The following is a 27164-nucleotide window of genomic DNA, read 5'->3' on the forward strand; positions in this document are numbered from 1 at the left end:
TTTTCCACATGTTTTTGATTCAGAGGTTTACATACTTGTTAAAGGCATCTGAAAGCAACACAAGAAAAGGTTTCAAAGGGTTAACTTCAATGTTTTGTTCACATCTAGTGTTTGCTTTCAGTTTAGTTAACTATAAAAACCTCTGTGTGTCTTTTCTGTAGCAAAGAGGAAAGTACTGAGGTGAAGTCTGGGGACCGGCCAGGATGCATACAGGACTTTATTGTGTATGATCAGAATTTGTGTTCACTCGGTGGCCGTTATTGGTTTCTTTTCTTTTTTTTAAATTAACCACCATTTTCCCCAAACATTAAGTGTTTTAGTTACCAAACCTTAACCATTGTTTAACCTTAAAGGAATAATTTAGCATTTCTGCAAAACATGCATATTCAGTATGCATAAAACCAGCAGGCAATCGGCTTCGTGTAAAGGCAGGGAACAGGGTAACAGACATGGCCTGGCTCTGTCCCAGGGTAAAAAAAAATAAACAAATTCGAATAAAACTAAATATAGTTTGCTCTATCCATATACAAACATTTGTTTTGCAGAGTTGTTAGTTATTTTTGTCAGTGGTGGTTATGTCTCTCCTCTGTCAAACCTCATCCACACCATCCAGCCCCCTCCCACATCCGCGCTGACAGATGCTGATGAGGCTGACCCAGAGTCAGTTACACTGCTCATACAGAGACCTGACACCTCACACACACACACACACACACACATTCACACTCACACACACAACCAGCGGCTTCTCTCAGTCTGTGAGTTATTAACAGGAGAATGACTCCAGATGATGGATCATCACTGACTGCTTCCTGTTTTTTCTTCTGTTTTTTATTTGTTTTCATTCTGCTAAGTAGCCTTGTGACACGAGGAAATTAAACGACAAAAAATGTCTTTTTTGTTGCTTTAGCAGATTAAAGTGAAGGCTAGTGAGCTCGCTGTCAGGCAGAAGTTCAAACTTTTAAGTGCATTAAATGACAGCAGTAGTTTGGATGAAGGTAAATGTGAGCCCATGGGTGGGGGAGTTGTGATGGTGCCATGCTAGAGGACAACTGCACCAACAGTCTGATTATTGACTGTTGTCCGACACCACCATCAGAAATCAGGTGAGCTCCATTTCATCACCACTCTACTAATATGATCAGAAATCAGAAATACTTTATTGATGCCGGGGGGGGAAATTATGGTTTGTTACAGTTGCTCTGATGCCAATGTAGAGAATTATCACAACTAGAAAAAAGTACCAGCACAAGTATATAAAAATATAGATATAAATATAGAAATACAGTAATAACAATTAGCACAGAATGTAAGTATTTGAATATTAAAAAAATAGAGTATGTATAATATGCTGAGTATGTACAAGTGGAAGAATATAAATGTAAGATATACAGTAGTAGACAACTAGCACTTGCAAAACATAAAACTGTACCTAAAACTATACAAGGTGTAAAACTAGCTATATTAAAATATAAATATGTGTGCAATGTGACAGTGAACAACAGGGATATACATAAGTAAGATTAAAAATAAGAATAAGAATAAATATATATAATATGTGTAAAATGTTACATATAGCCTACATTCAAGAGATGGAAGAATATTGCACATTTGAATAACTGCACAGAGGACTGCTGTAGTTGAAATATTGCACCAAATAATATTGCACCAAATATTGCATATAGGATTACTAGAGTAAGAGCATTTGTTAAATAAGAATTTGAACCTGTGCACCTGTTTGAACCTGTTTCTTTTTTTTCTTTTTGTCTTCCTCTGCTGCAGTAGCAAATTGATCTAAATATCCATTATAATATTTATTTGTTTACAAAAAAAACAACTGAGCAGTTGTTCCTCTGTAAAGCACAAAACATACAACATTATCTCTTAATTAGCATTCATTTTCATGTAATATTATTGTTTTGTTTTTCATTATTTGATATCCTGATGTTAAAGGGACCAAACATCCGAACAGGGCTCAACAATTTATGGGAAATATACAGATATGATTTTTCCTATGAGTTAAATTGCCATTTAAATTACACCGGTGTGTTTCTCTTATCTTGGTTCAGCAGACTCACAACAATTAATTTAGAAAGCGAAGGCACATAATTATTTTTGAAAAAGTGAGACACATGCAAAAATCTTTTTTAAAAAAGAAAAAAGCTAACAAGTGGTATTAACTAAATTTAAGACTTCATTACCCAGAAAACCTGTGAGGTGATGTCAAGGCTTTTTTTTTTTTTTTTTTTTAGATTTATGACACAAAGAAGTGTCAGCTTGCAACCCTTCGTCATACATCTGAGCTGTGAGCAATTTAACCAAACATGCTCCTTTCTTGTTTCATTTGTTTAACTATTAGAGGCTTGAAAAGATAAAATGATATAGAAAGCTAACTAACTAAATAAACAAATAAATTTAAAAAAAAAAAAACATGTTTAAAGATTCAAAATTTAAAAAATGTTCATAATTTGTTCAATAAAATTATGTATTAATTCCCTTGTTATTATTCGTCACCTGAAATCTTGTGACCCTTTGAAGGCCCTCGACCCCCAGGTTGGAAACCATTGGCATAGGATACAGTTTTTTTCTTTGTCTTACATTTTGATTCGTCCTGACTTGTGTTGACATTTGGAGCCACTGAGCATCTTATCAGCGTTGTAGATTTGAGTGAAGTCCAGTTTTTACTGAGATCTGCAGCGTCTGAAACAGCATTCACAACAACCAAGCAGACAGCGCCCGCACACACACACACACACACACACACACACACACACAGGATGAGCAAATATTGACTCAGGCAGCCGTCATTCATGCCACTAATACTTTTATAGAGCGAGTGAGTGTGTGTGTGTGAGTGTGCAGCGAAGCATGCTTCAGTCAATATTTAGTCCTGTCGGGTTGAGTGCTCCTGCGTTAGTAGCCAGGTGCCAACAGCTTCCTGATGTTTGGCTCTCATGTTTGCTCAACTCCAAAGCCAACTTATCCTCAGGCTGTCTGAAGGAAGTAACAGCAATTTCATCTTGTCTGAATACTTTAACGTCAGTGTTGGCTGCTCAGTGAACTGATAATTCTTTATATCAGAGAGGATCACTGCATCAAGCAGTCATGCACCTTGTTTATACATAAACAGATGTGCCTCATCATTGACAGTGAATTTAAAGACAAGCATCTAACATTAATCTGAGTGTTGGAGGTTCTTTAGACTGTATTGGTTTACTGAGTGTCACTAAATAATGTGACAGATTATGTATTTGGTTTTTATATAATTATTTTGATGATGGAACACATGCACGAGACTCTAGGTTGCAGAAAATATTTTTAAAAAGGCAAGAACTAACCTTAACATATTAATGTATCCACTGTGAAGTCTCACCTGATGGTTTGTGTTTGCCATGCAGTTAGATGATAAGAAACAGTTTTCAAAAGCCATTGAAATTGAAAATATTGAGGGGACATGTGAACACTCAAACACTCATGGTGAGGATGTACCCCACATTTATTGTAGTACCGTACCAAAGTACAGTTATGATGTACTTGTATTTTGAGTATTTCAGCACTAAGTATCGATCTTTGTACTTTTAATTTTCTACATTTCAGAGGGAGATATTCTTCTTTCTACTCCACTGCATTTAGTTACTTTTCAGATGAAGATTTTACTTAAAGAGAGCATGAGCATGAGTTCGCAAGGTTGCTTTTGAAATGTAATAAGTTACAAATGACTAGTTACCCTGTTAAAACGTAATAACGCAACTGTTTTGATACCTTACTCCAAGTAATGTAACTTACTACATTTGTTTGGTTTTTTAGTACTTATCTAAGACATGCTTCAAAAGAGGCAGTAAAACCATAAAGACCTAAAAACATCAGTGCACAGCTGTTGCCTTCAACAGCTTTGTTGATCCACATTGTCCAAAAGTGAGCCAAGAGAAAGCCGTTCTGCAGGGCTAAAAATAGACGTAAAGCAACAGAATGAATGTTTTGTCCACAGATAAACTTTTTACTGAGAAGATTTTCATCACATGTAACGCCTTTGTAATCGTCATTTTGATAAGTAACTGTAATTTAATTATTACTATTAATGCTATAATACAATGCATTACCAAAGATGTGTGTGTGTGTGTGTGTGTGTGTAACTAAACTTTATCTTATGATCCTTTTGAGTAGTCTCCAGTTCCAGACTGACAACAAAGTGGTTAAGTCTAGCTCAGTATTAATACTTCAGTGAAGTATTAATACTTCAATGATGTTGTATATAATATCACAGGTGCCATTTCACTCAAACAGGTAACTTTTCTTTTGATACTTGTAGTCCAGTACATGAATAATACTTATGTACTTTTACTTATTGGACATTTACTGGTAACAGAGTAATATTACATTTTGGTATTGGTTCTGGATCTTGGTTACTCTTCCCATTTCAAAATACCTTTCTATTTTTACTTTATTTTTATTATAAGTTAACTTCAAATAAAAGTATTTTTCTTCTTTTATGTTGATGTTTTTAGTAGGGCTGACAAATATAAGAGAGACATCTGATCATGAATCTGATGCTGAAAGTCTTGTTTCATAGACTTGGGGTCTGTCAAAATCATCAACAGCACCATCAGCTGGACACCTTTAAAATGTACAGTTTTAAATGCTCCTATTAAGAATCAAAGCATATCATGTGGTTTTTATGTATCAGGATCTTACGCTGAAGGCTCTCCAAAAGCGGCCATATTTGATGACTTCAGAATGAGGACAGGCTGGCAGCTCAGCATCTGCTGGATGTGTAAATATGCAACTGTTGGTTAATATCAACTTTATTTGATGATGCCGTGTTCATGTTTGAAGCTTGTTACTTCCAAAACATCAGTTTATATACACTCTCTGAACAGCTCAAAGGAAATATAAAGATTCTGAGTTGAACTTCATGGCCACAGCTTTCAGTGATTTTTTTTTTGGAATGTGTGATGTGCTTTTGGATTTTGAAGCAAAGGTGATTTTGAAAACTATATGTTTCAGTTGATGAATATTTATTAGCAGCCCTTTTATGCTTAGATTTACACAAACACACTAACGCAGCTCCATCCACTTGCATATCTGTGGTCTTTCTCTCTACTATTTACAAGGTTATGCTTTGGCTGGAGGTAGCAAGAGGTGTGTTTCATATTTCTGCTTTACAGGGTTTTTTATAGACATTGCTTAATAATCCACACTGGAGTTATCATTATATAGCTGTTATGTTGGTGTGTGACCAGTGACTGTGTTGTCTGATCATGCTATCCACATGTTAAAAAGGTCTTAAAATGCAAAGGAATGAGAGTTATGTGTCTCACACAGCGTGTCCACATAGCATTCGTGTGTGTGTGTGTGTGTGTGTGTGTGGGGGGGGGGTTCCATTAGTTTACAAAGATAACTCTCTTAACACAAATATAACAGTCAAAGACACATATGTGGACCCGTGTAGGAATGCAGTCAGTCAACACACTCATCACACATAAATCAAACCAACACGTGTTCTTAGAAAAGACAAATGCAAAGTGTCAGCCTCACACTAAGGTTACATGTTTTTCCACCCTAACAGGAAGACACAGGCAGATTGATATGCTGTCACACTGCATGTGTTACTTTAGAATGAGCCGTTTGTATCTACATAGGGAGCAGGTCCTCTTCCACAGAGATGACATTCCTCTGCTCTTAGATCCTCACATTGTCTAAGGAAAAACTCCCCAAAAAACCCTGTAATGGGGGGAAAAAATTATAGAAACCTCAGGAAGAGCGACTGAGGAGGGATCCCTCTTCCAGGATGGACAGACGTGCAATCATGGTAACAACTGAGTGACATTGCGGTGTTTATATGTTTACAGTTGTCAGACCGATTGTTTCACAGTTTGCCAAAATGATTGCAATGATCAGTGGTATCCCCAAACCTGAGATATCATTTCAAGATGAAAGTCAGATATTGATAGGTAAACACTAATCATGTTTTACTTTATTTTGTTTTGGCAATCTTGGTCTGCATCATGATTAGGCTTCATTATGATGACATGGTGTGTAAGGATTGTGTGAGGGCTGTCATTGTTTACATAGTCCATATGTGCAGGTGGTGAAGATGTGCTGAGTGAGGTGACTGGAGAAAATGAGGTGTCTGTAGGCGGGTTTCCATCACAGATTTGCTCAAAACTTAAGCATTATTTTCAAAATGTTGATAAAACATATTTGTGAGATGACTATGTTTCCACTGAGTGATATTATGCAACTTCTCCTCTGACGATAACATTCCAAGAAACATGGTGATGTTCAGATCATTAGCAGCCTTATTTCTATTGATGCCACTGCACTTGCCCTCATTATTTCCAATTGCCATAATGGAAAGGCGAGCCCCTTATACGTGGGATTTGGATTTCTGGGATTTGAATTTCTGGGAGGTGATAGTCCACGATTTCACAGAGGAATTGTGGATTCAACACTTCCGAATGATCTGCTCAACTTTTGAAGAGTTATGTGATGCAATAACTCCTCTTGTAGCTCCTGCTGCATCATGAGAGAGCCAGTTATATTCACAGTTTCAATTTGTGCAATTAGAGGGTTGATGGAAACCCGCCTGCAGACAGTTGATGACCACCTCCCTGGTACCTTTTATCACTGACTGAGGCTTCAGGGTTTGTTGAGCCACCTCAGTGGTGCAGCCCCCCAGTCAGGAAATATGCTACTTTGCATCTGACAATACACAAGTTTACAAGACAGTGAATACTTCATCAGGCAGAGATGTGATTCAGAGAGGAAAATATTAAAACCACAGTTATCAGATTTGCCTGTTTATGAGCCTACAGAGTCAACCACAACTATGTGTACAGACTAAACACACGCATATACAGTACACACACACACACACACACACACACACACACACACACACACACACACACCACAGCTGACAGTACTGTACCCTCTCAGAGAGAGTGAGGGCCTGTTAATCCTGGGTAGTAAATACTTGTGAGGCATGCTGGGCCAGCTCAGTGATGACATACAAACATTCATTTTGACAAACAGCAAGGGTGTTTTAGCCTCTTTGATCTTATCTATAGTGTCTGCACTCCAGTATATCAGATTTAGTGTTTTGTGGTAGAAATGTAATGTGTGTTCCTGGGGTCCAAGACAACATTGGCATTACATCACAACAGAACACAAGTAATAAAAATAAATAGTAATCAATAAAATAATAATAATAATAATAATAATAATAATAATAATAATAATAATAATAATAATAATAAAACAAGATACATAAATAAGAAATAGTAATAATAATAGTAATAGTAATATAACAATACAACTACACTGAAAATAGTACACACCACAGCTACACAAAGACGACAATACATCTTCCCAGAAACACCCTTGGTCTAGACTAGACTAAAACAGTAATAATGACAACCTGCAAATCAAAATGATCCATGTACGATCAAACCTCAAAATAAGTCCTGTACTCATAAATAAGATCTTAATATCTGTTTAAAACCTACTTTTCCTTTGATTGAACTTATCATAAGATAAAATAAGATAATCCTGTACTCTTTTACTAACATTAAGCCAATTAAGACAATTATGCATATCTATTGTATCAGACCTGTAGAAGCAGCCCAGAACAAATCTGGCAGCCTTGTTTTTAGCTATCTGTAGTTTTCTGAGAAGACCTTTAGAAGCCGATGACCAGACCACTGAGCAATAATCCAAATGACATAAAACTAAAGAACAGACAATTTTACACAATAACGCTGGAGAAAGGAATTATGCACATTTTCTAGTAGTCCCTATGCCCGACCCATTAGCCCATTGCCAAGCCCCGCCCCCTTAGCTCACTCCATAGACTGTATATAAAGATGGAAAACATGACAGTTCACCTACAGTGAAGCTTTTCAATCTGGATCGCCCACTGTCTAGCTGCAGTATAGGTCATGAAGCCCGTCCCTCCACATCCACGCCAAATAAATGAATCCCAAATGGGTTCTGTCACTGAGGGTAGTTCTCACCCCCTGATGTCTATTTTTGTGTTTGTTTTTATTATAAGTTTGGTTTTAATTAGTTATTCAGTTCCACAAAAGGGGGATTTTCAGCCATGATTGACAGCTGTGACAGCCAAATGCATTCAATGGGGCTACTCACGATTGGTCAGACGGGTGTTTTGACTCCCCCACTCTGGATATCACTACTGCGCAGAATCTTGCTTTCAATGACATCACCATCGCAAGATGGCAATGCCTGTATCCGGGATATTTTGACCTCACTTCAGCATAGCGGGAGTTAAGTGGGGGCGTGTCGTCCATTTTATAGTCCATAGCCCACTCAGACAAACAATCGGTGCGCTGCCTAAGCTAACAATGTCAGCTGTCAGTATCAAAGAATTATCCAAAGATGCTATACAGAACTATTAGAGTCAGAAGCTACTTATTTCACACAGAAGCCATCAAAAGGGTCTTCACTATGCCGTGGTGGTAGCGTTAGCCAGCCTTTGCTTTCTTTGTAATGTTACAGTTAGCGTTACTGGTTTTCATTTGGGTGGGCTTTAACTACAACCTTGTGTTGCAATTAACACTGATGTCCAATTGTCAAAGAACAAAAATACTAGGACTGAATTAAACAGATGACATGATGAGCTAACGTTATGAAGCTGAAGTTGGCAATAACGTTACCCAGTAAAGTTTGATGCAAAATGATGTTTTACACAATGTTGCCGACATAATGTATATATACTTGTGACTTTACAGCAACAGTGTGTTGCCCTACCTTTGAACAAATGTGGACATCCTTGTTTTTTTTTTTTTTTCTAGACATACCACACAGCTTAATCCAAGGGAGACACTTTGCGCTGTTTCTGTGAGGTTAATGCAGCGTTCCAATCAGCTCGGAAGTCGGACTTGAAAAAGTGCACTGAAACGGCCAATGAAGTCGGAGCTCCGACTCGGAAAGTCAGAGAAAAAAATCTAGCCCGACTTCACCAAGATTTGCTCATCTGATGTCACACAACAATGGCAGCATCCACTGAAAAGCCACAGCAATGCTACAGTAGTGTTTGTAAGCTACATATATAGTAGTATATAGATATATATAGTACTAGTAGAAGGCAATTTGTTTGAGAATACAAATACAACGTATGCGTTTTACCTTATATGTTGTTTCATCTCATCTTCTTCATTTAAATATGCCAGAAGGCTGACATTATCACTGTTTAATTTTCTCTGGAACACTCTGAAGTCAGCTCGGAAAGATCCCACTTCTGAGTTGACTGGAACACAGCATTAGGGTACAGGATAAAATACACTCCATTCTCTAACCTCCCAGAATACCTCGTATTAGTGTTGCATGTACCCCATGCACATTGTTTGACCATTTTTAGGTTACAACAGCAGAAATTTCAATAAAAGCGCAGAAAAATCAATGTCTATGAGCAGGATGTTTGAGTGCATTGTGTAGCTGCACGAAATGTGAATGGCTTAAGGCATTTGAGGGCGGGGCTTAGTGCAAGGGGTAAATTGCTGTCCCCCTGCTCAAAGGCGAAGGAGGGCTAACCACTGCACTACCCACCAACGATGACAATCCCACTATATAGCATACAATATTCTGAAATGGGCTATTCTACATAATGAGAATTTATGAGCACTTCAACATTTACTTTTACTTGTATCTGAGTATTTATACATTGAGGTATTACTACTTTTACTGAAGTAACAGCTCTAAGTACTTTTTCCTCCACTGGATCTGAGCCATAGTACTTTTCTTGACTCACCAGGACAACAGAAGTTGAGTAGAAGTTGAATAACTGTCTCATATATTTTGCAGGTGGGACAGCTCCCCTGGCAGCAACGGTGGACTACAGTTACCATCTTCCTCAGATAGGATGTTTCTGTGGGCAGGAAGTAAAGCAACAGATGGAAGAAGTGACCACAGGTATTAAATACTGCCCTGCTTACTTTGTTTCAGTGTACATGCAAAAATATGTCAGAACTAGAAGAATCAATCAAATTTACATATACAAAATTTCATATACATAAATGGAATAAGTATAAATCATAAAATTGCGATAGTGAGACACTACATTTAAGTTTATGTTTAAAAGTATCGATATTTCCAGCTCCTCTCAGATCCTCCATCAGGCTGTTCCAGGGTTTGGTAGCATAATAGCTAATCAACGAATCACCAAAAAATAAATTTAAAAAACAACATTTTCTAGGGAAAGTAACTTGCTGGAAATTACACCTTAATATGTCTAAGAGTGCAGTGAGCCGACCCAGGACTGAGGGCAGCCGAAAGGTGTTGTCAGGGAACCATAACGTTCACCTCCAGGTTTCCTCATGTCAACACCATTAGTTCTTTCAGCACTGCTAAATATTTTCAATATTCTAAATGTAAAGTAGATTTTATTTATTCATTTTATTTTGATTATCATAGCCTGGGACATGTCAATGATTAGCAGCAACATTGAGTGAGACAGTGCATCCAGTGGAAATAGCCTGTATTTTGACTGGTTGCACATCAAATAATGTAGTTATTTTCTTTCCACTGATGATCAAATGCTTCAGCATTATTTAGTGATTGGAACGTCTCTGTTTTTTTTCCAGATCCATTTACCAGAAGATCCGTGAATATGAAGTCCTGGACAAGAGGAAGACGGTGACCGCTCTGAGGGCAGGGGAGGACAGAGCCATACTACTGGGCCTCAGCATGGTCTTCTTCTCTGTCATGATGTACTTTGTCCTGGGAATCACCATACTGCGCTCCTACTCCGACCGGTAAAGCAAAAAGTCACCTACAGACTGATTCAATTTGGCAAACAGAAATCCGTGTTTTTTGTGTAACTTCATTGTAATATTTTAAGCCCAAACCACTGAGTGTGTTTATATCATGCATAGGAATTAACTGCTCTTTCTCTGCAGTGTGTGGACAGACGAGGCTAGCTGCACGATCATGAACTCCACCATCGTGTGGGACGTGAACTGTTCATACAGCTGTGGAGCAGAATGCTGGAGGAGTTCCCGGTACCCCTGTCTTCAGGTCTATGTGAGCCTCAACTCTTCAGGAAAAGTGGTACGGCTTTTTCACAATGAAGAGACACCAGACAGCAACCCTGAGGTACACCACAATTCATAGATTGTTTACATGATGTTAGAAAAAGTGCAATTATTGTTAGTCCGAATAAACCAACTTTAAAAATACATGTAAACATGTTAGTCTGACTGAAATCATACTAAGTTGAATTTCTTGAAGTCTGACTGACACACCTAGATAATGTAATTGGTAATTGAGCTTGTTATATTCTAAATATAGCGTTGACTACACTGATATTGCAACCCAGTCCTGACAGTGAATGACCGATGTACCTACCTGTGACCTAACACTTGGAAAACCACATGACCAGGCAGCTGTACACAAAGAAAACATCTTTTTCTCTTTTACTATTCTTTCTTGCAGTGCTTCTACACCCCAAAGTGCCGTAAGGACTACGCAGCCACGCATGTGATAGTTCAGAACATTTCGGAGCGTCTCAGGTCTAAACACACAGTTCAGTGTTTTGTGGACCCTACAGACAGAATGGACGCTGCCATCCTGACACAGCTCTATGGCCCAGTTGCCGTCTTCCACTCTCTGTTCTGGCCAACCTGCACCTTGATTGGAGGAACCATCATCATTGCCATGGTGAAGCTGACTCAGTACTTGTCCATCATGTGCGAGAGACTAAGCCGCATTAAAAGGTGAAAGGTACGGCTGTAAACTGAAAGCAAGTTCCCTTTTAAATGAACGTGGGGACAACTGAAGCTGCTACATGGGGCCAAGACTGAAGGTCAAAGAGGAAGGAAAGCAGAGATGTGGTCTGTCTGACACAGCTGGAATTCTGGGTATAATTCACGCATCAGTGAGAATCTAAAAGGAGCTAGAAGCAAATATGTTTGGAACAGAATTGAAACCAAAATTTAAATATATGCTTATTCTGGATTACGCCTTGATGCTTTCTGACCTGCTGGTGTTTGCAGCTCAGTAACAATTTTTAAAAATGAATATTTCCACTGTTTTTGTTGGCCAGTCAGTAATTTGAAATGAAAATGGGTCATACAAGTGTAATATTCTGCATTCTTCCATACCTTACAAGCTGTTTAACATAAAATGAAAAGATTGATATCATTCTAGAAATGATAATCAGTTTACATGCACAGTTAAGTGGATCTGTGTTTATAGTTTGATTAGGTCATTTAACTGGACTACTGTCCTTGTCCCAGTATACAAGCACCAGGAAAGAATCAATTTATTGACAGAAATATGTCCAACTCACCACGGTAGGTAGTGATATGTCCCCTTTCAGCTAGTTGCTGTTGGACTTTCTGCCGGTTGACCTGTTACGTCTCATACCATACAAGTTAGAAAGCAGCAAACAGGTTGCATGTCAAACGGTGAAAACATGGATAACTTTTCAGGTCTATAAATTACACTTTACTTGGTTCCATAATCTTGTTTTGTTTTCTCTTTTTTTCTGGTTTTCTTCTACAAATTTATGCTGTTTGACTTTTGGGTCAAAGCCCAATGCAGGGACTATGGAGCATGCTCAAAATGCCAAGGCCAGTTCAGGTCCAACTGAGGCATCTACATGAAATAGTAAATAGACGTCAGACTGCATTATCTAGGTGTGTTAGTCCGTCTTGGACAAATCTGACTTAGTCATATTTCAGTCGGACTAACATGTTAATGTATATCTTAAAAGTCCAGTTTTTGTCTGACTAACACAATTATTCCACTTTTTCTTACATCATGTCAACATACCAGGTGGTTTCTTCTTAACCAACTCTATGCAAGAAAGCAAATGAGGTGTGTTTTCCAAAATGTAAAACTCTGTCTTTTTACTATTCTTAGTCAAACCTTTATAACTATGGCTTAGCACCAAAAAGTGCATTTTGGGCTTTCTGGGTCCTCGTGTTACAAAGGCTACTGATACTGCACTTGTCTCAGGATGAAAGGATTGTTGTTTATGTAAAGATTTATCAACCACGTGGTCAAAGTGTGTATACTGGATGCAGAAAGTGTGAAAAAAAGAAAAAAAGAGACTGATTAGCTGCATTATTCCACTTTACGCTCACTTAACACAGTATATTGTCCTTCTCTGATGCCTAAAATGGCAATCTCGAAGCTTTAAGTCCTTGCTGATTTTTTGACACCTGTATTTGCTGTTGGTAACAGCAAATGTGGTTTAACACCATAGGGCACAGAGTTCTAGGGAAGCAAAATAAACTATTGCTGTTTTTCATATGGAATTCAGACAATAATTGGGATTTTTCCATAATTCTGTGAGCAACTGTAATCTGATTTAATGCTGCACACGGCATGTTTCTGCAGACAGCAGGGCAGAGTGAAAGTTAGAAGTGTGTAGTCTGTGGCCTGCAGCTCTTCATCTAACTGCTCACAGTGGCTGCTTCTGACTGTTTTATTACTCCATGCAACATTTTAAACTGATCTACTGTCAATAAATGCTGAAAATGACCACAGTAGCAATGACAGTGTTAATCTCACTGACAAATACATTGCATTTCCCGTAAGTGTTTCATAACAAAATTAAACTAATGTTCTATGTAATTTATTTGTTTGAGTGGGGACAATGTACATTTATCCACATTTAAACAAATTTAAGCAAAGGCACGTGAAACACAGGGTGAATGTTCATGAAAGCAGGAAGCTTCAACCAGACAGAAATTGTGAAATATAAGGACAGGAGAAGGGGTTAAATCAGACACTGTATATAAAGATTGAAGATGTATATAAAGATTTTTATGTACAGTTTATGGTAAAAATAGGGAGACTCCTGCATGAATTGAGTATTGGCAGGTATGGATGTGTTGAACATTCTTGTAATGAAGTGAACAACTTTATAGGATACCCACCTTAAATAAAATTATGGAGAGAATAGTCTATGAGCAATTTCAGACATATTTCTCTAAAAATGATTTGAATACAGTGTACCAGCATGCATATAAAAAGGGGCACTCTACAACTACAGCTTTAACTCAGATAACTGATGGCTAAATGAAAGAAATTGATAACAAAAAACTAATTGGCACTGTATTGTTGGACTTGAGTGTGGCATTCGACATACTTGATCATAAGTTATTAGGCCTATTGATAAGTATAAATTGTACTGATAAGTTGAGTTGTTATGGCTTTAAAACACCTGCTGTTGAATGGATTAAAAGCTATTTCACCAAAAGGGAATATACTGGACATTTCAATGGTAGATTTTCTGAGGTAAGAGCAATAGGTGTAAAGTGCCACAAGGAAGTTGTTTAGGGCCACTTTTGTTTTCAATTTTCACAAATGATTTACCTTTAATTTTGGATCATGCCACCATTGCAATGTATGAAGATGATTCTACAGTATATACATCTGCACAAACAAATCGAATAATGAATTACAGTTCATTGAAGAATGCTTTAGGGTCAATAAATTGGTTATTAATATTCATAACCTATTACTAAATAACTTAACTTAAATACGTAATAAAGAGTACAGACTGTCTGTCAGTTAAATGCTGGCTATAATTCCATTCCATGTGATAACCATAACATTATATTTTTATTAAGGACCATCAATTTGAGATCATTGTCCCTTTCTTTGTCACACACACACACACATACACACACTCATAAAAGCATATAAATATGATAAGAGGAGGCACAAACAGGAAGAGCTATGAAAGTGAAAATAAAAAGTCAGTCCAGGTTGCATTTTAAACTCGACGGAGCAGTCAGAGGAACAAAGGATGTCTGAGACAGGGTAAGTGCTAATACTAGATCTACAAATAATAATTACTCTTGTTATTGACTAATCTGCTTTTTGTTTCGTGATTTTTTTTCGTCTTTTATACTGTATGTCAGAAAAAAAAACCCACACAGTATGAAATCAGTGTGTTAAAAAAAAATCTGTGTAGGTGAAGCACTGACTAAATGTTACTCTGCAGGTGTCTGTGTCTCCAGTGGTGTACCTCCTAGACTTAAGAATATGAGTGGTTTGGAGGAAGAGGAGGGCAGAGCGGAGCGTCTGAGTGACCTGCACAAAGATAAACCCTCAGACACAAAGTAAGAGACTGGCTCTACTGTAAACTGACCTGAAGATGACACACTTTTTAATATCATCTGATTGTCTACACAAAAACACCATGTTTTAATTAACACTTTCTTGAAGTAGTTTTTTTTCTTCCTTCTTTTTTGGTGCCTAATTTTCTTGTAACTTTTCTGAATTTCTTGCTAATTTTGGTGCCATTCCTTGTTCAGCTGCTTGTCACTCTCTTCACGTGTTTTTTAAAGAGAGAAAGCCAATTGGATCAGGTTTCAAAGGTTGATCTGATACACCTCAGTTTTCATGAGATACTTGATCCAAGCAGTAGTTTAAGGTTTAAGGTTCGACTTTATTGCTGTTATAAAATACAAGGATCACACAGTAACATGCAGCTGTGTCTTGCTCCAAGCTCACACACACACACACACACACACACACACACACACACACACACACACACACACATACACACACAGTAAGATTGTATAAACAGAAAGGAAGGAATACCAAATAACATTTGTGAAATTTGAAACTGCCAGCTATGTTTATACCTGCTGTTCACACATGCACACAAAAAATATGTACAATCTGAAGATCTTGGTTTAAAAAAAATCTGTTGATAAGCTTTAGTTATTGATCTGATATGACTTAAAATGAAAAGAATGTGACCCCTGAAATTGATATGGCACTATCAGGTAGAGAAAAGAGTTCTGACTTTGTTGGAACTACAGACACATTGTGATTGTGTAGTAGTGTTACAGAGTTGAGCCTCTCTCCTTATATGATTGTTAGACACAAATAGAGAAGGCTCCAGGAAAGAAACTCAGCAGAGAACAGTAAAGAAGCATTGCAGAGTATAATTAAGTTGTGAAAGAAATAAACCGAATTATTTGTTATTATCAAATCATAAGGATGTATCATGCTAGTGGAACGGTTCAACTTTAAATAAAAAAATACATATTTTCTTCCTACTTTTAGCACTGTTTATCAGTCCTGATTGTTTTGGAGGGAGCTGCAGAGTTTTGGAAATACCGTTGACATCGTCTGCCTTCTCTCCAATATAATGTTGGAAAAACTCAACAGCCATGCCTCTATCCAGAAATCATCATACAGTTACTCCAAATAATTCACAAACCTTGTTGTTTGCAGTTACGTATAAGAACCGTTTTTCTGGTGGCTCAGTGGATAGCATGGCGCTCCATGTACAGAGGCTGTGTCCTTGCTGCAGCGGCCGCGAGTATGAATCTGGCCTCAGCCCTTTGCTGCATTTCTCCCCCTTTCACACTGGCGCTGTACTGTTATTTAAAGGCAATAAAAGCCCAAAAAATAATCTTAAAAAGAAAGAACTATTTTTCTTTCTAATGAAATACACTTGCACGCTGTATCAGTGCGCAGAGAGAAGCATGCGTCTATTCATGGAAGAGAGGCTTGTGGTCAGGACAGTGCGAGATGTAAACTTTAATGGCATCCTCTTTAGCAGAGCTGTAATGTTAACTAGCTTCTTTTTGGGCAGTGATACGGATGACAGGTGTAGTTTGGTAGAAAGAAAATACTTCCTACATGAAACTGCTCACAACACAATCTGTGGATTATCTTGAGTAACTGGGTCATGACTTGTTTTTAGGCTATACACACACACACAAACACATACACACAGAAAGCATTCAAATGTATTTAAATATTTAAATAAAAATAGATCATGCAATAGAATAAAGTGAAGTAAAAAAGCACCAAGGAAAACTGAATCACATTTAAAAGTATATACACACATAGAAACAGCCCTTTTCTTTTAAATAGTTTTTTTTAATTCATCTAATATACGCATTTTTTTTTTATTTCTTTATGATGTAAATACATATGACTTGACAAATTACTGTGATTCTGTGTCTTGAACAAATGTTGGCTCCCTGCTGGGATGTAATATGGAGAAGGGCATCTGGAATTTAATGTCTGTGTGGCAATACAAAAGTTATAACTGGAGTGCTGTCCTTATCTTTGCTGCATTCATGTTAATGTTCCCACTGCTGTTTGCAAGTACTAATGATATGTGTAAATATGTTGTTTCCACAGACAGAGAGCAGATTCTCCAATATCCAGCTGTCTGTCTATAAAGAGTGATGTTTCCATAGAGCATCCACCATTTTTCAGTAATGAACCTGGACCTTCAGACACAAAGTAAGAGACTATCGTCAGAATTTTCGTATTTCGTCAGTAGGAGCAACTCTTTGTACTATGAAACTATGGGAATACGGTCCCTAATATTTACTATACTTAAGTGTCAAAAGTAGTTATATTTAATTAAATGTAATCAAGTATTGAACATAAAAGTAAAAGTAAACACTGGTAATAAAAAAGCAAGTGATCAGAATTCTGATGATTATTTATTTCTTCTTAACGTGTACACCAGATTAAAAACAGAGCATGCATTACACTTGAAGAAAAACAAGGTCTTAGGTGCTCTTGTGTTTTATAACGACTGTGTTCATCTTCACAGAGAGATGAAAAAGAGGAGTCATGTTTCTGTGAAGGAACAACTGTCCTGCTGTGCTTTGTGTCAGGGCGTCCTGAGAGATCCAGTCTCTACCAGCTGTGGACACAGGTTCTGCAGACAGTGCATCACCTCTGATTCATCAGGAGACTCCTCATGTCCCCAGTGTGGAAAAAGGCCCAAAACTGAACTGCAGACAGCCAGTCAGACCAACACTGTACAAAGTAAGACTATACATCTTACAGCCGATGTGATTGTGTCTGATAGTCTTTTGTCTTGGTTACTTAGATGTGCTGTACCAGCCCATTCTCATTCTGAAGTCATCATACACTGCCACTCTGTCAGTGTAAGATGCCGAGGCCAAAAGTCAACTTCAACAGCGATATCATAACATCACCGGGTGGTGTTAGTTTGTTACGCCGCTGAACGGCACCTGCGAGGGCTATATGATAGGTGGATGGGCAGCATCAGTTGATAATGCAGATGGACGGAACCAATTGTAGCTGTATGATACATCACCAGACAGCTTTAGGTTGATATGCTCCCTGTAATGACTTTATATGCGGAGGGTTCCTATAGAGTTGGCAGTGGATGGGTCCAACAAACTCTGGACTTTCACCTGGAAGGTTGGCCTTTGTTTCTGTGTGAATGTTGAGCCAAACCAGGATGTTTTTTCCTAAACCTAACCACGGGCTTCAGTTCTCTAAACCTTTTTATGCGCTTTTGTTGACATCCTGGCATTGGTCGCGGCATACAGGAATGTCATCTGCAGATGCAGAAGGATACCTTGAGCATAATATGTAGACATGGAAGTCCACTGACAAAGTGGCAATATATGATGACTTGGGATGAGAACCTGTTGGTTTTACAGCATGGTTGGTGATGAAAATAATCTCCAGCTTTTTCTCCGGTGTCACATTTTGTCTTCTCTTTCAGCAGTAAGTGGTCTGCAGGAGGTGTTAGATGGACATAAGTTAAGTCTCAGGAGGAGATGCGAACGTGTCACTGAAGGAATCAATGAAGCAAGAAGTGGAACCCTCTTCAACAAGATCTACACTGATCTCTACATCACAGAGGGGCTGAGTGAAGAGGTTAATAACCAACATGAGGTGAGGCAGCTTGAGACAGCTTCCAAGATGAAGACCCTCCATGAAACTCCAATCAGGTGCCAAGACATCTTTAAAGCCTTACCTGGCAAACAGGGACACATCAGAGTCGTTCTGACGAGCGGCGTTGCTGGCATTGGAAAAACCTTCTCAGTGCAGAAGTTCACTGTGGACTGGGCCGAGGGTTTGGAAAACCAAGATGTCAGCCTGGTGATTCTGCTTTCGTTCAGGGAGCTGAACTTGATCAGAGATGAGCAGTATAGTCTTCTCATGCTGCTCAATGATTTCCATCCAACATTACAGAAAGTCACAGCAGAGGAGCTTGCTGTCTGTAAAGTTTTGTTCATCTTTGACGGCCTGGATGAAAGCAGACTTTTACTGGATTTCCACAACAATGAGTTTGCGTCTGATGTCACAAAGAAGTCATCAGTCAGTGTGTTGGTGTCAAACCTCATCAAGGGGAATCTGCTTCCTTCTGCTCTCATCTGGATAACCTCCAGACCTGCAGCAGCCAATCAAATCCCTGGTACATGTGTTGACAGGGTAACAGAAGTACGAGGCTTCACTGACACCCAGAAGGAGGAGTACTTAAGGAGGAGAGTCAGTGATGATAAGCTGTCCAGCACAATCATCTCACACATCAAGGCATCCAGGAGCCTCCACATCATGTGTCAGATCCCAGTCTTCTGCTGGATCACTGCTACAGTTCTGAAGCACATGTTGACTATAGAGCAGAGAGGAGAGCTGCCCAAGACCCTGACTAACATGTACTCACACTTCCTGCTGGTTCAGACAAAGAGGAAGAGGCAGAAGTACGCTGAGGGGCATGAGACAAGTTCACAGGAGCTGACGAAGGCTGATCAAGAAGTTCTTCTGAAGCTGGGGAGGCTGGCGTATGAACATCTAAAGAAAGGAAACATCATGTTCTACCAAGACGACCTGGAGCGGTGTGGTCTTGATGTCACAGAGGCTTCGATGCACTCCGGAGTTTGTACAGAGATCATTAAAAGAGAGAGTGTATTCTTCCAGAAAACAGTCTACTGCTTTGTTCATCTGAGCATTCAGGAGTTTCTTGCTGCAGTCTACATGTTCCACTGTTACACCAACAGGAAGAAAACACATCTGGAGGATTTCCTTGGAAATGCAAGGGAGTGTGAAAACAATCCATGTCTTGATATCTTCCTGCGGTGGGAAATGACCAAGTCCCTCAAGAGTGAAAATGGTCACCTGGATCTTTATGCTCGCTTCCTTCATGGCCTCTCTCTCCAGTCCAACCAGAGACTCTTAGGAGGTCTGCTGGCCCCGACAGGCAACAGTCCAGAAACGATCCAGAGAGTCATCAAAAACCTGAAGGAGATGAACACCCACAGAATATCTCCCGACAGAAGCATCAACATCTTCCACTGTCTGTTGGAGATGAATGACCTCTTGGTACATCAGGAGATCCAAGAGTTCCTGATGTCAAAGACCCGCTCAGAGAAGGAACTCTCTGAGATCCACTGCTCAGCTCTGGCCCACATCCTGCAGATGTCAGAGGAGGTTCTGGATGTGTTTGACCTGGAGAAATATAACACAACAGAAGGGGGCCAACTGAGACTGATTCCCGCTGTGAGGAACTGCAGAAAGGCTCTGTAGGTCCAGATGTGTTAACATTGTTAGTTAGTGTTTATTAGTTGCTGCTTTGAATGCTGTGAGTGCAGATATGTGGATTTTTTAGTGGCTCATGTTTATAGCTGCCAAGTTACCAAAAAAGTACTTCTTTTTATTTTTAGCAACAGTTAAATTCTGTATGTTTTCTTCTATTTATCTTCATTTGTGTGTGCTCCAGATTGTTTTATGAATTAACTTTTAATTACTTCTAATTCTCTTCTTTCATACTTTACTATTTTCAGTCCATTGAAGAAAGACATGTCAAACTGTTTTGTCATCACATGAAATAAATATAAATTGTTACAACACTATTTTTGTAATTGTTGTTTTGTTTGTTTTGACAGACTTCCTCGCTGTGGGATCGCAGCCACTCACTGTGAAATTGTGGCCTCCGCTCTGAAGTCCTACCCCTCCCATCTGAGAGAGCTGGACCTGCGTCACAGCTATGTGCAGGATTTAGGAGTCAAACTGCTGTCTTCTGGGCTGAAGAGTCCAAACTGTAGACTAGAGTCTCTGAGGTCAGTTCACTGGCTGTAGGTTATGTGTTTTTTTTATATGTCAGCCCAGATGCCAGAATAAATGTTGGCGCCCATATTTGATGCCCAAAAAGCTGCTTGAAAAACAGGGTCAGGTCGCTACAAAACACCAATGTTTGGTGCCTAAAAGCTGCTGGAAACACAGTGATGATTCACTAAATCTCAACCACCTTTGTTGTTTGTTGGTCTGGAACATCAGCAGGCAGGCGTGCTGCTTAGGTGACACGCCATCCTCCATCCTCCACCTCCTGATGACAAAGTCTGCTTATATACTGTGTTACATTATAAATGTTGCTATGATCTGTATGAAACATACAAATGTATCATATTTGTGGTTTGCATGTGTGTTTAATGCCTACATTTTCTCCTGGTGCCTTAGCTTTATATGTTCAGTCTAAATATCAGTGATATTTCAAAGCTTTCAAATTTTTTGGTGAATACATATTTGGGATTTGGTGGAGCACAAATCTGAAATTTAAAAATGTTAAAAAGTTAAGGAAAGATTAAGAAATGCAAAAGCTGAACAACTGGTAGAGTAATAATGCCTAATTATTCAAAGTCAACTAGTACTAGTATAATATATATATATATATATATATATATATATATATACTACTACTTTAGTTGAAGGTGGCTTTGAATTATATATATGTATATATAATATATATATATTATATATATATATATATACATAGTAGTAAATATATATATAGTGTTTTCAGCAACACATTTAAAACTTGAACACATCACACTGATTTTTATCTACGTCATTTATTTTTTATTCAGATTGAGTTTCTGCAGGCTGTCAGAGATCAGCTGTGCCTCTCTGGCCTCCGCTTTAAAGTCCAACCCCTCCCATCTGACAGAGCTGCAGCTGAGTCACAACAACCTGCAGGATTCAGGAGTGGAGCTGCTGTGTGGATACCTGGAGAGTCCACACTGCAGACTGCAGACTCTGAGGTCAGACACCACTTTTTACTCCAGTGCTGAGATGAATATGTGAAACTTGTGGTGACACTAAAACACAAACATAAAGTTGGTATTAAACTGATCCACGTTGAGTTTCTCAATGTAGCGTCTCTTTTTTGTTCAAAGCAATTTTGAGCTCAAAATTTTAAAACTTAACATGCATGAGAAAAATCTTGCATTGCATGATATTGCTGTAAACCTGTAAACCATTTGATTTCATCTTTAATTTTCCCTTGGGTCCTAAAATAAGTGATTACTAAAAAAGTGCACATAAGTAATAAATAAATCACATGTAGTTGAACTGTCAGACAAAAACGAATACAGTATTTGCTTTTACTAACATTTTTTCAACTATTTGATGCTTACACTGTTTAATAATAATGTCTTTTTGTTGTTGTAATATGACATGCTGTTGTTACTGTTATTGCTGTCCCCCTATCTTTATCTTTCTTTTTTATCATTATTATAATTCAGTTGTTATTTGCAGCATTCATTGCACGTCTGTCCATCCTGGAAGAGGGATACCTCCTCAGCCACTCTTCAATAGCCACTCTTCCTCAGCCGCTCTTCCTCAGCTTTTCCTTAGACAACGTGAGGGTCTAAGGGCAGAGAGATGTCGTATACTATAAAGCCATCTGAGGCAAAATGTGTTTTGTGATAATGGACTTTATAACTTTATAAATAAAATTGAATTGACTTGACTTGACTTGACATTTTTTCCCAATTTCAGCCTGACATATTTGGCATCTTTGGAAACTTTTGGTCAGACCTTCAATTATTATTTTTTTGCTTGTTGTGTGTGAGAGTTTGTATAGATGAAGTCACCGGTGGTGCTGCTTTACTGAAAGCAGTATGTTGGTTTTACTAATGAGGGCTCTTTTTCACTCTTTGTGTTCTGCTGTTTTTGACTTGCATCTTGTTGGGATCTGACTTTTCTTTTCTCAACTACTTCCTAAACCTTCCTCAACCTTCTTCAGCTCTCAAGAAATTTCTGAATGTTTAATCATTTCAAACAGGAACACAGCCTTCTGAAGTTGCATCATTTATTCTTTATTTCAGGTTGTGGGACTGTAAATTGTCAGAGATGAGCTGTGCCTTTCTGGCCTCTGCTCTGAAGTCAAACCCCTCCCATCTGACAAACCTTCAGCTGTGTGACAACAACCTGCAGGATTCAGGAGTGGAGCTGCTGTGTGGTTTTCTAAAGAGTCCACACTGCGAACTGCAGACTCTGGGGTCAGCTCACTTCTCTGTCACTGTTATACATCTTGTATCTTTACTTTACAGTTTAATTTATGTATATACATAATTCAATATACATCCATAAAAATGTGCACTACTTCACATTTATCAATATTTTCTTGTACTAAATTCAGTCACAAAAGGCCTTGTTTCTTCAAGAAACTGTAGAAACATCCACTGCTAAATCTGAAGGTAAAGTTATTGGTAAAAATAATAATTAATTAGTAAAAAGTAGACGAAAATTTCCTGAAAATCAGTACAAGAAAATGTTTAAATAACTTATTTTAAAAAAGTCACATAATTTTAAATATGCACTTAGAATTATAAATATAGCAAAAGCAAGCAAAATTTATTTATATAGCAACTTTCACAGACACCAGTCCCAAAGTGCTTAACAAACACAAAAATATAAAAGCAAATACGTCAAAATAAAACCTAGATGAAATACAAAGTGAGAGTAGGTAAAGGCACATGATTAAAACACTGTATGCTGCTCAAATGCTTGTCTGAATAAGAGGGTTTTAAACTCTACAGAATCCACAGACCTCAAACCTGCTGGGAGACTATTTTATGTAGCTTTTCTTTAGCATTTTTTCTTTTTCCCTAGACATTTTACTCTATTTGTTCTTAATGATTTTTTAAATATGCTATTTTTTGCAATTTTTAAAACATTTCATACCAAGTTGCCCATTCCCCTTGGTTTTGTAAGAAATCACATCAATTTCCTCAACGTTCAGTGATTTAAATTGATGTGAAAGGTGTCTGAAAGAGGCACAAGAAAGGTGATGTAGCTCCAGGTTTCAAAGGGTTACTCTTTGTTAAAGAGGTGTATGAATGTTGTGGTGATGTTTGGATGATGTCTTTATGATGACATGGTCACTTAACTCATTTTAGGTTATAGATCATTGCTGAAGACATACTTAAAGCCTAAACACAAATATAGTTATTGGATTTTGATCTCTATCCTTTTGTCTTTATTCAGACTGAGCTGGTGCAGGCTGTCAGTGAAAAGCTGTACCTCTCTGGCCTCCGCTCTGAAGTCCAACCCCTCCCATCTGAGAGAGCTGCAGCTGAGCCACAACAATCTGCAGCATTCAGACGTGAAGCTGCTGTCTGATCTTGTGGAGAGTGCACATTGTAGACTGGAGATTCTGAGGTCAGTAGAGGGTTGGAGTCACTTCCTGCTAGTTTTAGCAGTATTATACTAAAGCTGCCCTCACATGGAAATATTGTATTTACCATATTCATGAGATACGGCCACACGAGCCTTTATACTAAGTTTGCTGCATGAATGAAGCCTCGTTCCCACTGCACAAAAATCCCACCAACATCTGGCTGTTTAATGCGTACAGTCGGCATTCACACCCAGGTCGAATGACTGCAGGAGACACAGATTTTTATTGCCTCTGGCTCAGATCGGCATTGATGAGAACACCAAAATGTAGGTGAACACACTATTCTCAGCTGGTGAGATGCAATGATGAGGTGGCAGTTATTACCCTCTGTCTCCTCCTAAGTAGCTTAAACATTGATCCAAATGCATCTGCACTGAGTTTGAAAGAGAGACTGAATAGGTAATAGGCAAATAAAGACAAGAAACGACTGACAAGTTTTTAAAGACCTCTGTTCTTGCTGCTGTCGACTGTTTATTTGTTCTCCAGCCTGTCTGTGACATCACACAGACACACCAACAAAACAACCAGCCAGTCAGCCAACCAACACACATACACACACACAAACAAGAGGCAGACGTGCAGATGTGCTGCAGTAGTGTGTTCATTGGCAATGGAAATGCAGGCTCTCGCCTATATTTAGCGGGATTACCTGTGTTTGAAAAAAACCTGCGTGCACATGCTAATTTTGGTGGGAAAGGGGTTGGACTGACAGTAGCAAGGTTTCCATTACAAACTGCACAAAACTTAAGCAAAAGTTTCAGAATTTTGATGAAATACAATTGCTAGATGACTGCGTTTCCATTGAGTGATATTATGCTACTTCTCTTGTGATAACATTTGAAGAAGCATGGCGATGGATATCCAAAACATTGGTAGGTTCATTCCTATTGCAGTTACTCAATAAAGCCACTCTAATATCGCCATAATTTCTTTGTCTCGTGTAAGAGTGAAGAAGATTTTGATCTCTTCTTCTGTCCACCTAGCCATGTTTTGTAGAATGTCATGTGACTTTGTTGTACTTTTTCTCCTTCTTTGGGTTTAATGGCAGTTGGCATTGATAAAGTTGCATTTCCACCACCTGGTGTCTCACATCATATCATCTACAAAAGCGAAAAAAGTGTTTCCATTGCAGTTTTGTGAAATATGGCTCTTTCAAATCATATCATAATCAAATCACAAGAGCATAACATTTTTTTTGCGATACATGGGGTTTTTTTTAACTGACGTGTTTCCATTTGGATTTTTGACTTCTGTTGTCTCTCTTCTTCTTTCAATAGCTGGTGGCAGTAACCCCTTTCAGAGTGTGAGTCAGGGGACCAACAGGGGAATCACAAGAACTGAAGACAAGGCTCAGTGCTACCACCGAAACTGCTCTGAGATCAGTTCCATGTTTCAGACACTATGTCCAGTTCTATGTGGTCCTGGTGTGTTGCTCTGGATGTGACTGGACTATGGGCTGCTCTGCCGCTGCTCTGCCGCTGCTCTGCCGCTGCTCTGCCCTTGCTCTGTCCTGCTACACAGTCTCTGCAGAAACACTGAGACTTCTACGCACACTCAGCCACCTCCCCCGACCTGAACCTGGACATGAGTCTGGCTTTTATTTTTTCTGTCTTTTTTGATTCATTCAGATTAGCTGCATATTACTCCACAGATAACTACTGGATAGGATAGTATAATTTATATTTACAATAACTTAACCCTTTGACACTTGGAGCGACATCACTTTTCTTGTGCTACTTTCAGATGCCTTTTGCATGTATGCAACCTTTTTAAACTTGAACAAACTGGTGTGATTTCTTTAAAAACATGAGGAGAAATGCAACAAGCAACTTAGTAAGAAATTATCCACAAATTACAAGAAATATGTAGATCCGGAAAACAATTTTTAAAAAGATAGGTAAAAAAACAAGCTAGTGGGAAGAAAAACATGTATTATTATCATAATTACATATAGCATGCTGATTTTGAACAGTTTTGAAAGTTTCTTTGTTTATTTATTCATTATATTATTTGACATGATTCTTACTCAGTTTAAATTCTGAATATACAATAAACTTGGTTTACCTAAATTGAGATTTATTTTTAATGATGCAACAGAGCTCTTGTAATCTTGGAAATTTCATCTTTACACGGATGACACAGTTTTATTTCATCCCCATCATTGTAATCATTCAGAATCTTTAAATATTCATTCTGGAAATGGCATCTACAGAGAGAGTAACACAATACAAATACTTTGGTATCTGGCTGGATGATAAACTTAACTTTAAGTACATATTGACACCCTTATCAATAAATTGAGAACAATAATTGACTTTTATATGCAAATAAGAATTGTTTCCTGTTTTTGTTTTACAGAAAAAGAATACTTCAATCAGTTTTTTTTTTTTTTTATCGGTTTTAAATTATGATGATGTCATTTATGGAAAAGCTGCTGCCTCTTTGTTAAAGTCACTGGATGCTGTAGACCATTCAGCCCTATGGTTCATAACTGGTGATCCTTACAGCATCTACTACTGCCATCTTTATCAAAAGATCAGCTGGCCACATTTGGCCATGAGGTGGGACCAGCACTAGTTTTTATTCATCTATAAAGCTTTGAAACAGATGCTTCCTCCCTATAAATCATCCCTTTTAACTCTGAACTCACATAATCTTGCGAAAAATGTCATACAGTGCACTTTAAACATGGAATAATCTGCAAAAGAACTTAAACTTGGACACTTCCACCATTATGGCTGTTCAAATGCCTTATTTCAGATCTTGTTTTAATTGAGTGTAAATGGCTTTCTTTATAATTCTACACCTCAACATGTTTGTTATCCTGCATTTTTATCTTGAGCTCTTTACATTGCTTTTATTGCTTTGTATGATTCTATCTCTTTTTAAACTGTTATTTGTTTGCTTGTTTAATGTTCTGAATGTC

At 38.2% G+C, this 27164-nt stretch overlaps 2 protein-coding genes across 2 annotated transcripts in view; both read left to right on the top strand.

The window, feature by feature from the left end:
• Positions 1 to 11905, top strand: part of si:ch211-247n2.1 (calcium-activated potassium channel subunit beta-2) — a 30766-nt gene extending 18861 nt beyond the window's left edge. Inside the window, exons 2-5 of the mRNA XM_042484193.1 lie at positions 9823 to 9930; positions 10602 to 10772; positions 10917 to 11112; positions 11452 to 11905. Coding sequence (XP_042340127.1) covers positions 9881 to 9930; positions 10602 to 10772; positions 10917 to 11112; positions 11452 to 11736 — 702 coding nt within the window. The 5' untranslated portion in view covers positions 9823 to 9880 and the 3' untranslated portion in view covers positions 11737 to 11905. The remainder of the gene's footprint in view (positions 1 to 9822; positions 9931 to 10601; positions 10773 to 10916; positions 11113 to 11451) is intronic.
• A 3113-nt stretch (positions 11906 to 15018) lies between these two features.
• Positions 15019 to 26815, top strand: LOC121962773 (NLR family CARD domain-containing protein 3-like). Its single transcript, XM_042513069.1, has 9 exons — positions 15019 to 15048; positions 17150 to 17250; positions 17570 to 17787; positions 18500 to 20300; positions 20664 to 20837; positions 21642 to 21815; positions 22884 to 23057; positions 24046 to 24219; positions 26746 to 26815. Exons 1-9 carry the CDS (start codon positions 15019 to 15021, stop codon positions 26813 to 26815), a joined length of 2916 nt encoding a protein of 971 aa, XP_042369003.1.
• The last annotated feature ends 349 nt before the right edge of the window (positions 26816 to 27164 follow it).

The sequence above is a fragment of the Plectropomus leopardus genome, chromosome 3 (genome assembly GCF_008729295.1).
Source record: "Plectropomus leopardus isolate mb chromosome 3, YSFRI_Pleo_2.0, whole genome shotgun sequence".
Classification (NCBI taxonomy): Eukaryota; Metazoa; Chordata; class Actinopteri; order Perciformes; family Serranidae; genus Plectropomus; species Plectropomus leopardus.